Here is a 12,003-nt window from a genome sequence, read left to right as displayed (position 1 = left end):
TACATGAGCGGGACACAGAAAGGAATTGGCAAGAATACCAGAGGCGCAAAACACCAGCTACTGGTAGACAGAACAATCAGCCGAGACTGCAAGACCAGACTGACCAACCTGTGCACTGCCTGGATTGATTACAAGAAGGCCTATGACTCAATGCCCCACAGCTGGACACTGGAATGCCTAGAGTTGTACAAGATCAATGGGACCCTAAGAGCCTTCATCAGGAACTCAATTGGGATGTGGCGTACAACACTAGAGGCCAACTCCAAGCCCATAGCACAAGTCACCATCAAGTGCGGGATCTACCAAGGAGATGCTCTGTCCCCACTGCTGTTCTGCATAGGCCTGAACCCCCTCAGTGAGATCATTAACAAGACTGGCTACGGATACCGACTACGGAACGGAGCAGTTGTCAGCCACCTCCTGTACATGGATGACATCAAGCTGTATGCCAAGAGTGAACGAGACATCGATTCACTGATCCACACTACCAGGCTATACAGCAATGACATTGGAATGTCGTTTGGACTGGAGAAGTGTAGTCGGATGGTAACAAAGAGAGGGAAGGTAGTCAGAACTGAGGGGATTGAACTACCAGAAGGCAACATTGCAGACATAGAGGACAGTTACAAGTACTTGGGGATCCCGCAGGCAAATGGGAACCATGAAGAGGCCGCTAGAAAGGCTGCAACCACCAAGTACCTGCAGAGGGTCAGGCAAGTCCTGAGGAGTCAGCTGAATGGTAAGAACAAGATCCGGGCCATCAACACCTACGCCCTGCCCGTGATCAGGTACCCTGCTGGGGTAATAGGCTGGCCAAAGGAGGAGATAGAAGCCACTGACATAAAGACAAGAAAGCTCCTTACCATGCATGGAGGGTTTCACCCCAAGTCCAGCACCCTGAGGCTGTACGCTAAGCGGAAGGAAGGGGGCCGGGGACTGGTGAGTGTCAGCACCACAGTCCAGGATGAGACAACGAACATCCAAGAATACATTGGGAAGATGGCCCCAACTGACCGAGTGCTCAGTGAATACCTCAGGCAGCAGAAACCCAAGAAAGAGGAGGGAGACGAGGAACCATCATGGAAGGACAGGCCCCTGCACGGTATGTACCACCGGCAGATAGAGGAGGTGGCTGATATCCAGAAATCCTACCAGTGGCTGGACAAAGCTGGACTGAAAGACAGCACAGAGGCACTAATCATGGCAGCACAAGAACAAGCTCTGAGCACAAGATCCATAGAGGCTGGGGTCTATCACACCAGGCACCAGGCAATATATATATACACACATATATATATATATATATATATATATATATATATATATATATATCTAGGCTAAATAGTATTAATCAATATATGTATACTGTATATTTTGTATACCATTGTAATGTGTTACTTTATATAAGAATTGTGTTAACTGTTATGCAAATGAGAAAAAGTACAGCACGTACTATAGTTTCTGTTATTCTATACTATAGTATACACTATAGTATAATATACAGTTATAACAGCTCAGTTGCAAAAAGTGTTTACACTTTGATGTTTCCAATGATTTTGTGCTACACAATTGTTCAAAATGCATAATGTAAATAAAAATAGGATTCAACAAATTGTAAAGCTCATAAACCCAAATTTTATTCACAGTAAGGCTTAGAAAATATATCAGATTTTTTACTATTTCATGAAAAACATTAGCTCATTTGGAAATGAGCTGCTATTTTAATTAAAATTGTACCTTTTCTCCATTTGAACACTTGATATTTGTTTTCCTATATTCTAATGTGAGTTAAAATTTGGGTTTATGAGAATTGCAAATCATTGCATTCTTTGTTTTTTTATTCACACAGCCTTGTAATATTGTGTATGATCTGTCCTCATAAAAACATGAAGGGACTGTTAGGGACTCCAAAATTGATTCTTTTCCTAAGATATTTACTGATTTTGTTTTCTTTTATACACTAATTACAAAGATGGCTTACATTTTGATTTAACTTACTATTTTCAACTGGCTGTGTGGCATTGGAATCGTGTAATTTGACAGTCATGTGTCAGTCTCAGCCAATGTACGGTTATCAAGTGGAATTGGGGGATAACTTGAGCGCTCAGATTCATTAGAAAGCTGTCGCGTGTGCTCAGTTCATGTGTAATAACTGCTTACGTAGCGATTCTTCTCAGTCAAACATAAAGAAGAGCTAGAATGGACTATTCATAATTTGGACAAAATTTGGTATATCTGTTGTTTTTAAATTAAGTCTGACATTTTTTCTTCTATGCCAAAGCAGACAAGCAAGAATATTAGGTCAATCTGGTCATTTTAATCAAGTGTTTCGCTCATTCATGGTTAATGAATTGATTTTTGAGCATCTATGTAAGTTTTTTTCTGTATAATTGTGACATCAATCACTTTCATAAAATGCCTGTATGACAGCGAAGGCTTTCATGTGACTTCTTCTGCTGGATTTATGCTGTAAAACAAATACAGCATATATGAGTCTAGTGAAATTACTTTTCTTATGCCAGCTGCAGCTACTGAAGGTTATTAAACTGTCACTTAGGTTTGGGAATAACGATGAAGGGCATCATGAGTTTCCTATCAAACCCTGAACACCACATAGTGTATAAGTAAATCCATTAAATATCCCAAAATACCACAGAGGAGCTTTCACTAGGCTTTAACAATGGCTACATTTTGAAAACGAACCACATGGCATGATGGGACATGTTAAGTTTATGCGGCTACATAAACATATATCCTGTGTGAGTGCACATGTGGAGCTTTGGGGATAAAGCTGAATTCTGTGTGAAAAAACACAGACTTTACACTCTAATGCATTTCACAAAGATTGCATAAGCTATGTGGGATTTTCACACAACCACTTCCCTATTGTCTGCAAAAAACTGACAGGAAACTGTGTTTTCATCTCTATAGCGCAAATCCGTTGCCAATTCCATCCACCACCCCAGAAAGAAGCACATTTTGAAGTCCTTCGGTAGCACAAAACCAGCGATCAATAAGTGTAAAGTCTTTTTTTTTTGCAACTGTGTATGATAAATCAAATACATTTACAGTGGCAGGGTGTGTACGTGTATGAGCCCTCTGCCAAACTGCGTTTTCCTTCTCAGTTTGATGATCCTTTAACTTACATGGACAAAGGATGGTGTAGCATAAATAGTAATACAAAGGCAAAAACCACAGGATCCAATAATTAACACTCATTAAAACTCAGCTGAGATTGCTTCATTATAGCAGCTGCCACTTGAAATCTTGAGACACAAGATTCCAATAGACTGGCTCAAACATCAATTAAAAGCAAATAAGGACATTTTTTGAGATTCCCTGAAAGTGTTTTTGAAATACGAGCGTTAGTAACATGATAATATAGATCAAGTAGGCAAAAAGAAAAACAGGCTGTCCATGAATGTCATAATGGCCACCTGTGAGCTCACACCATTACACACCTAACTGTCATCCTTTATCTATATGAAGTTAAATGATAATCAGATGTTGGTTTTTTTATTATTAAAAACAAGGTTAAAAAAAAACGAAACTTTTTCTTTACCCTGTGACTGTGTGTTGTGTATATGTGTGTGTGTATGTGTGTGTCTGTGTGTGTGGTGTGTTTGGCACACGTTTGGTTGACAGAAAACAGCAGACGGGATGGGGATGAGTTTTCCAGGGTTTCAGTGTTCAGACTCCAGTGTACAGTTCTGTTGTGGCAACAGATCGGGCTGCCACCCGTCCCCTGACGGACTGTCACTCTGAGATCCAAGACGAAGATGGAGATCAACAGTCTGGGAGGAAAGAATCAAAGATAGGCGTGAGCTTCAATCGTATACCACAGCTTTCTTTTTATTGCTCCTTATTGTGCTTTATTTTTAAAGTATATATACTCACCACAATTTACGGAATAATCAAAGTAAATTAGATTTAAGTCTCCACACAGAAAATGTTAGAGAAAGAAAGGCAGCTCATGCTAGGTGATCTATTCACCAAAGCATATTGCTTTTGTTTAATCTAGAGCTCCTGATGGCTGGTTGGGTAAATATCACATGACCCTAGATATCTTTCTAAAAGGATTTTCTGATTGGTTTCATGCACGCTGTTGCAGATGTCAATATTATGTGTCTCTGTGTCAAGCTTTATCAGCTCCAGGCATTTTCATATGTTTCTTCCCTTTATGATCCACCTGAGCAACAAGAAGTCACTGCCCTGACTCTGATCCTGTCAGGAAAATGAAGTCAGCGGCACCGACAAGCAAACATCTTGGGTTTATCGCTTGTGACCTACAGAAAAGGATCCCGTGAAATAAATTCATTAAAGAATAATCTCGCGGCGCAGCCGCAAATACTTAATCAAGATAAGCTCGGAAAGGAGCGCAAATAAATGAAAGTGCGGTTTGAAAAGCTATGAGTCAGTCTAACCACTTGCCCCGTGCATCATTAGTGTCAAATGTCTGTCTGCCGCCTCAACACTCTGGCCGTCTCTACCCAGGTATGCTTGCAGCTTTGTGCACTAGATTTCTGTTTCACCATTCAGCTGATGAAGACCAGCTTTTGCTTAATTTCTTAAAATCTTTAGGTGAATACAGTGTATTATATAGACCGTGTGCGCTTGCCATACTATAGCTTTCATACAGTTAGGATTAGAGCCCATGTGTTTTAATTATTACTCAATATTGTTTTAACTGATGGTTAATTGAGGTTTAATTTCCTTACATGCCTTTAAATGGAAAACCAAACTGGCTGCCAGTTTATAACGATCACATGCTACATGTTCAGACATTTTCATAGCATTGGATAAATGCTCTTTATCTGAATAAATAAAATGCGCGCATGTGATTGTTCCTCTCACAAATATTAATATTAACCTTTTTATTTATTTTTTATTTTTCACATGCAGTCTTTAACGGTTTAGTTCTTGACATGCGCATGCAAAAATCATATTCAGTCACTAAGCGTTTAATAACTGTCATCTGAGCAATGTGAGGGAAACCTCGAAGCTGCCATGTGAAATGCAACAGCCAACAGGACACCCACACATAAATATAAACACCTTGCTTGCGTTCTGTCCCCTCTACCTCCATTTATGTGAAATGGCTCATTACCAGCAGACAAATCAATTGGCTCTGCTCTCTGAACACCCACTTGCGATAATAAGAGACTCTACAGACAACCCACAGACTGGAAATATGGCGCTGCCCACCAGCTTGAAGCCAAGGTACACATCAGTAAAAGATGAAAGGAGAAAGAGTGACTAAGACCCAGACATGAGCTCTGTCTGTGGATTATGCACTCACATGAAAAAGTTTTCGCTAGACAAATATGATCAAGAATCATATTTTAACTTGTGTTTTTGCCTATTTAAAAACAATAACATATTCTTCTTGCTCTCATTAAACATCAAAGATTAGGGCTGATCTAATCTTTTCATAAATGGATTATATTATTCTGATGTTACGATATTTATTGTCTTAATAGAGATACAGTTTTGGCCTTTTTTGCTTAAATGATCGGGATTGTTTTTAACTATTTGATTGACAGTAAGTAGATATTTTCAGAAATCACATCAAAAATCATTTCCAGATTTGAATTATTCTCTAAATTGAAGGAAACAACTGCAGTGTCAAACACACGTAGTCGTTTAGCCTTGAGGCCAAAACTGACAAAACAGAAATCTCCAGCCATGATATAAAAAGAATTATAAATGTATCTGCAGAATATATATTTAATTTTCTTAACACTAAAGATCTAATCATAACTTATCACTCTACAAGTAGTAAATAATTCAACATGAACTGGCTTTGTAGTACTTACCTTGACCATCTTTTCTACTGTTCTGGTGTGCTCTCAATTCTTCTGATTTATAGAAATCAATACTGGCGTAACTGTTGAGGCTGGAGCCAGCACTGCTACCCATAGCGCATCCTCCCATGTTGTAGGCAGAAGCGGTGTGCTCCACTCCAGCTTGAGGGCTCTCCTTAATGGCCAAGTCAAGGTCAATATAATTAAGGCCTTGTTCTCCAGATGAGGTGGAGGCTTGAGGTGGAGGTGTGGCAGACATACTAGCAGCCTGCCCGCTCTCCCACAGTGAGCAGTCCAAACCATGCCGATGGCCCACTGCCTGGCTGCCCTCTGGGAAGAGGGAGGTAGAAGAGGATGCGTGGCGTGGTAGTGAGGGAGGTGAATTAAATGTCTCTGGGCAGTGGCTTAGGCGTCCCTGCTGGTCACCTCGGACCAGTCTGCTGCTCCGCTCCGGAGACTGGAAGGACTTGACTGGGGAAAAGCCCAAACCTGTCTCCTGCTCCACAGGTAAGGGTTGACCAGAGTGGATGGCAGGTCGTGCTGAAGTGCTGGGATCTGAGGCTTTGCTCTCCGTAAATGGAGGCGGGACTTCTGTCAGCGCTGCTGCTGTCTTTATTTTTGTTCTGTAGCCCACGTTGCCCTCTGCGGCCAGAGGAGAGAACGTGCCGTGCTCGTGTCGGGCCTTGGGGGAAACAGCTGGTGGGCCCTGTTGGGTGCTGAATGTGGATCTAACATGAGTCACTGGTGTTGAGGATTTCCCTAAATCCATGCTGACGTACTCAGCAGAGGTGGACAATGGTGCAGAGAAGCTGCGGGGAAGGTTAGCAGGATTATCATGGCAGAGGAGCGGTTGATTGACGGGTCGCAGCGTTCCATGGATCACAGGACGTTCGGAACCTGCACATCGTCCTTCGCCATATTTACTGTCTTCCTTGAAGACAATACTGACATACTCACCAACATTCTGAGACACTGATGGCGGTAGATTCTCTTTAACCCTGGGCAGCGTGTTTGCTTTAGTAATGTCTGAAGACACGCTGAGGGGACGACCCCGCCTTTGTTGCTTTGGACTCTTACTGCTCGATGCACGTTTTTGGTGGTGACGCTCATCTTTCGTGCTTGTTCCTGCACTCTTGTATTCTGCTCCGGTTCTTAATAAACTTAACCCTCTCCCCGCTGATATGGACTTGTCTTCGAGGCTTTCACTACTGGCAGAGCTAGAGGAGAAAGAAGAGGAAGACATGGAAAGTTGGCAGCTTCCAGCAGCGCCCATTGCAATTTTGTTTCTCTTGCTATATCCAACTCCTCCTCCCCGTCCAGCACTATCGTGCCCACTGCCATCTTTTTTTCCTTCTCCTTTGTTCAAGTCATCCTCAAAGCGAGTATAGAGAGTGTGTTGATAAGCTCGTGGCAGTGAGAAGTAGGAGTTGAACATTTTTGGTTGAAGTTGGTGCTGTTCAGGATGGGAAGGCGGTGTGCTGCAAGCAGAGCGGCTGCTGACAGGTGAGATGTTCATGTAGTCACTGGCAGCCCGGCTCTCCATGTTGCCCCTGCTATCCCACATGCCTAGTCCATGCAGGTCTGTGGAGCTGCTGCTATTGGGAGACATGACCATGTAGCCCTCTGAACTGGGCTGGCGGATATGCTGAGGGGGGGACACGCTGTTGTTGGGGGTCATGGCCATGTATTCGTCATCTGCCCCGGGTTTAGTACCGGAGTCAGAAATACCTATTGAGAGAGAAAGTGAAACAGGAGGAGATGTCACTCCAGGCAACATTGACATATAGCCACTATCCACAGCTGCGCCTCTGTCCACTTCTTCCCCGCTTTTGTCAGACCTCTTCCTATTCTCCCCTACAAGTTGCCCACCCCCAACTCTCAGTCTGCCTGAATCATGGTGCAAATCAGCTCGCTGTGTGTTAGCGCTCTGCGACATGATGGCGTATTCTTTGTCGTCCTCATCATCTTCATCTTTTCTATGTGGAGTCAGCCGCTCGTGGGACGCCACAGGCAGGGAAGCCCTCTTACTGAGCAGTCTGCGTTCTGCCTCTGATTCACGACTGGATGAACGCCGCAGTATCCGTCTGCCTTTGGAGCGATGATGGGAACCAAGCAGACTCTCTCGCTGTCCCATGACGATATAGCTAGAGGAGCCTTCTCCATGTACGTGATGTCCTGACAGGCTTGGTAGGAGCAGAGAGTGCTCGCCGGGACTGGAGCCGTACTCATCTGAGGATCCATAGTCGCTCGGTGAACCTGAAACAGAAACTCTTTGTGATACACGAGGGTAGGAGCAGATCGTCATGCCTCCCACCGCTGCCCCCACTAGTCCACACTCTGAGCCATGACCAGAGCTGGAGGACAGACTCGGCGCAGGGGAAGGAGCAGGGTTAGGTGTGTAACGTGCAAGGCTGAGGGTAATCTTAGCAGGGGTTGGGGCCCGGGTGGGCTTGGGTCTCAGAGTTGGGGTAGTTGAGCAGGATCCATTGAGACTTGGGCTGGAGCTGGCCCACGTCCCTTTGGCACTTGCTCCACTCTCCTCCGACCTGGCTCCGATGCTGGCTGTTCGCGCCCTTGGAAACCCGTGGCGCGATGTAGGTGATGTGCTCGTGCTGCTGCCTCCTGTTCCGGGGGTCTCCGTGCGTGCCCGTCTCGAGAAGCCCACCTGGCTCGGTGGCAGATTTGGGTGATGACGACGGCTCGGGACACTGATGGGATTTGAAGCAGTACCACCTCCACATGATGTTCCCACAGACTGAGATTTACTGCGCTGACGGAACTCCTCACTAAGGGCCTTCATGGCCTCCAGCAGGGTCTCGTGCATGTTCTGAGCCACCACGGAGTCATCCACCTGCATCCAAAACTCTCCGGGGCCAGTAATAGCTGAGCGCCCCACCTCAATGAAGAAAAAATTCTCTGAATGACCACATCTTCGGACATTCATCAGCTGCAACACTACAGAGGCCACATCAGAGTTGAGCTTGACAAAGTTGACTGTCTTGTCAGTTAGGCACAGCCGGTAGATGCCTACTAAATTCCTGGCATGTCCAAGACCTTTAGGCCAAACCTTGACCTGCCACACTTCCTTGAAGGTTGGAACAGGAGATGGAGAGCTACACTCTCCACTGCTTCCATAGTCTTCAGGGGTTTTACCTAGAAAAATAGTAAAGAATAAATAAAACAATTAGGGGATTTAATGATTACACACATACATACAAGAAAAAAAGAGGGGTTTAATTCAAACATAGCCTGCTGAAATACTAACGAAAGCCAAAATGACAGTAATAAGTAATGCTTTGTTACTCTATCGTAAGTAAATTGCCATATGCAAGAATACTGCCAAACAGCTGTGCTGCAGCCAATTCATCACCATCACTTTTAAGCTACAGCTCATAATTAATTAAGCCTTAAAAGCTATAGAAAGCATCCACTAAAAAGCATCATGCTCAACTGTGATACAAGACATTGTAATTCTGCTCAGTGCCAATCAAGTAACAAATTGCAGAATCCCCCCTCCCGCCCCAGCCCCCCTCTCACAATCAGTGTTATTTTCAGTAAACAACAAACAGTCTGCTGGTTTGCTACAATCCACCAGAGAAAGAGAAAATATTAGCAATGAACTCCACAGAAATTATTATAAGACATAATATATTAATGTGCTTCAATCTATCTCTCTCTGTTTTTTGTTTGTTTGTTTTTTTTGCAAGACTCTCGCCTAATTACGATCAGCTGCACATTAAAATTAAAATAAACAGACATTGTTTTATTGTGACTGTGCCTGAGCCATACTCTGAACAAAATGGGGGTCTTCTGTGCTCTAATGTGTGTCTGTTAAGGGTTCCACAACCACATATTAGAGCTGGGCAAGCCCATCAGTCTCAAATAACTGAAATGCAAAGGGAGAACAGGCAGGGTGGGTGGTGGTGGTGGTGCTCAGCTCCGGCATAAGGATAACAACGTAAACACGAGGATAACCAACAGAAACACAATTTCCAGCGCAGAGCGCACTAACGATGCCATCTCCTCCCTACCAGCAGCAGCACCGCGCAACGCAAATGTAGGTTAGGCGAATAGCAGTCGGAGCTGTGCAGAAAAACAAAAACACGGGCTCCAGCGGAGTGCACCGCGATAGGCTGCTACTATATGATGCATCCCTTGGATGGTTGCTATATGCCCACTGCGCCATGCAGAAGCACACCGTCGTATGAAAACGGACTGCATTTTGGTCACAAGAAGCGATCATCTCGTGTTCTTACAGGCGGATGCTGTTTAACGCATCAAATTATGTTTTTGCTGACGGATAATAATCCGCAGGTTGTGACTGTATTAAAGCACTGCTTATTGAGATTGTGCTGCACAAACACACAGCACATGCCGCCCATAGCGTGTCGGTCTAACCCGTTCAATAGGATCCACCTGCCTCTTGGTTAAAATACATCACCCTCCAAACTGCATTGCTCATACTATATGGGTACAATTAAAACACAAAAACCTACAAACCTAAAAAAAAAAAAAAAAAAAAAAAATCAAAGAAAATATTCAAATAATTCGAGCCGGTGATATGCAGAGAGACACCCGGATGGCCGAGCCAAAATAGTGTATGGAGAACAAATAGCCTACGGCAGGATAGGCCTGATGCAGAAACAGACAGAAGAAATCACATCACACTTTTCATATCTTACAGTTGCCCTGGAGGTCCAGCATTGCTTGGTACCACTCATTTTGGACCTCCTCGCTGTCTGCAGCGATGGCAAAGCTCTCGCTGCGGGTATAAAGCACTATCATGTGCTTGTTCTTGGAATCTGCCCGCTTGTTTATGTTGAAGCAAGTCTCCAGGTTCAGGACTTTTTTGGGCACAGGTGATTTACTGCGGAATTTCTTCTCGTTCTCGTAGTACTCAAGTCGAGCGGGACCATGCTCCGAGGCCGCCCTCAGCACGAAAAATCGCCGGTGCATTGATTTATGCTTGCGGAGATACCCGCTTTTCTGTACATCTTCATAGTTCTGCGGCTCGGCTGCTTGGTTCTCCATTGCCAAAACAGGCGAGCGATGGTTATTATAAACAATTATTCTCAGGGGGAAAAATAATGTCCATGCGTATTCCTCATTTATCCATCGCAACTACTATCCCTCGTCCTCCCCGCGTTCACGTTTAAGTGTCCAGCATGTGTGAGGAGGCGCAGGATGGGGAGAATCAGCCAAGCCAACGCATGTTTTGGGTTTGGTATCATATTGTGAATCCAGCAGCCGCAGGAGGATCCGCGCACCGAGCGTGCACAGCGTCCACCGCCGCTCGTCCCGCAGCCCAGCCCAGTCCCCAAGTCCAACCACGGTGCGGTTCAGCTGCTTAAGGACGTCTCCTCCACCTGTCTGAGGTTGCCCATATCACTCTGTATTCGCCACTGTCAGATTAGGCAGGATAATAACGACATCCCCGGTAAAGACTTTCGAAATAAAAGCCTTAGGAATTGAAGGGAGGCTACAACCGAAGCCGCTTATCCATTCGCGCATTTTTATCACTTCTCTTGAAATGATATGGTAAAACGATATGTGTGGCCAGCATTTTTAGTAAGTCTTGGGTTTGTACACTGTTTCCAAATGTTGAACATTAGAGCTGTGTTGCCTCATCCAGCATCACATTTAGTGATTTTCAGTAACTTTGCTGTGCATTACAATTGGTCTAACCTTTACTCCCCCACAGTTTTGGTGGTAATACAGTAACACAGTGAAATGTAACACATCACTGTTACATTTCTCTGTAAGAAACTAATGTAGCTTTGCTGATTTTAAATTCAGATTCACTTTTGTTCAATTGGTTAAATTTAAGAGAGAAGAGCCTACTCCCAGTGCCTTGCTAAGATTATTATTTTTTCCTCTCTGGGCTGCTTTTACACAAACTGTGCCGTTGGCTTTGCAGTAGTACCATAATAAAGATGGTAAGGATCTTATGATCTAATATGACCCTTGTAAGCAAAGGGATTTGTGCTGATATGTGGGCATATATAAGTTTTTATTGTTAATCAAGTGGCATGTGCTTGTCGTATTAACATAAACGTAAAGTTAATTAAATCAGTGAAGTTCAATATGCATTTAAACATTACAGATTTTAAAATTTCAAAAGCTGAATTTCAGTTTCTTTTTCTAAATAATGACCTCAACACAGCTCACCAATGATCGTTTGAGAAAGAGTAACGGGAAG

At 43.9% G+C, this 12,003-nt stretch overlaps 1 protein-coding gene across 1 annotated transcript; it reads right to left on the bottom strand.

The window, feature by feature from the left end:
- Positions 1-2,550: 2,550 nt before the first annotated feature.
- LOC113031192 (insulin receptor substrate 1-B) lies at positions 2,551-11,225 on the bottom strand. The gene is made up of 3 exons (XM_026183151.2): positions 10,487-11,225; positions 5,817-8,957; positions 2,551-3,794 (listed from the first exon to the last, which is right to left on the bottom strand). Exons 1-3 carry the CDS (start codon positions 10,833-10,835, stop codon positions 3,787-3,789), a joined length of 3,498 nt encoding a protein of 1,165 aa, XP_026038936.1. The 5' UTR covers positions 10,836-11,225; the 3' UTR covers positions 2,551-3,786.
- Between the last annotated feature and the right edge of the window lie 778 nt (positions 11,226-12,003).

This window comes from Astatotilapia calliptera, chromosome 10 (genome assembly GCF_964374335.1).
Source record: "Astatotilapia calliptera chromosome 10, fAstCal68.1, whole genome shotgun sequence".
Classification (NCBI taxonomy): domain Eukaryota; kingdom Metazoa; phylum Chordata; class Actinopteri; order Cichliformes; family Cichlidae; genus Astatotilapia; species Astatotilapia calliptera.
The sequence above is the reverse complement of the archived record's forward strand: the minus strand, read 5'-3'. Positions and strand labels throughout refer to the sequence as shown.

Bases quoted from the DNA above. Each gene is read 5' to 3' on its own strand.
- LOC113031192 (XM_026183151.2), bottom strand. From the start codon at position 10,835: ATGGAGAACCAAGCAGCCGAGCCGCAGAACTATGAAGATGTACAGAAA. The intron at 8,958-10,486 runs GTAAGATATGAA...CTATTTTTCTAG, and splicing joins GCTGGACCTCCAGGGCAACT to GTAAAACCCCTGAAGACTAT.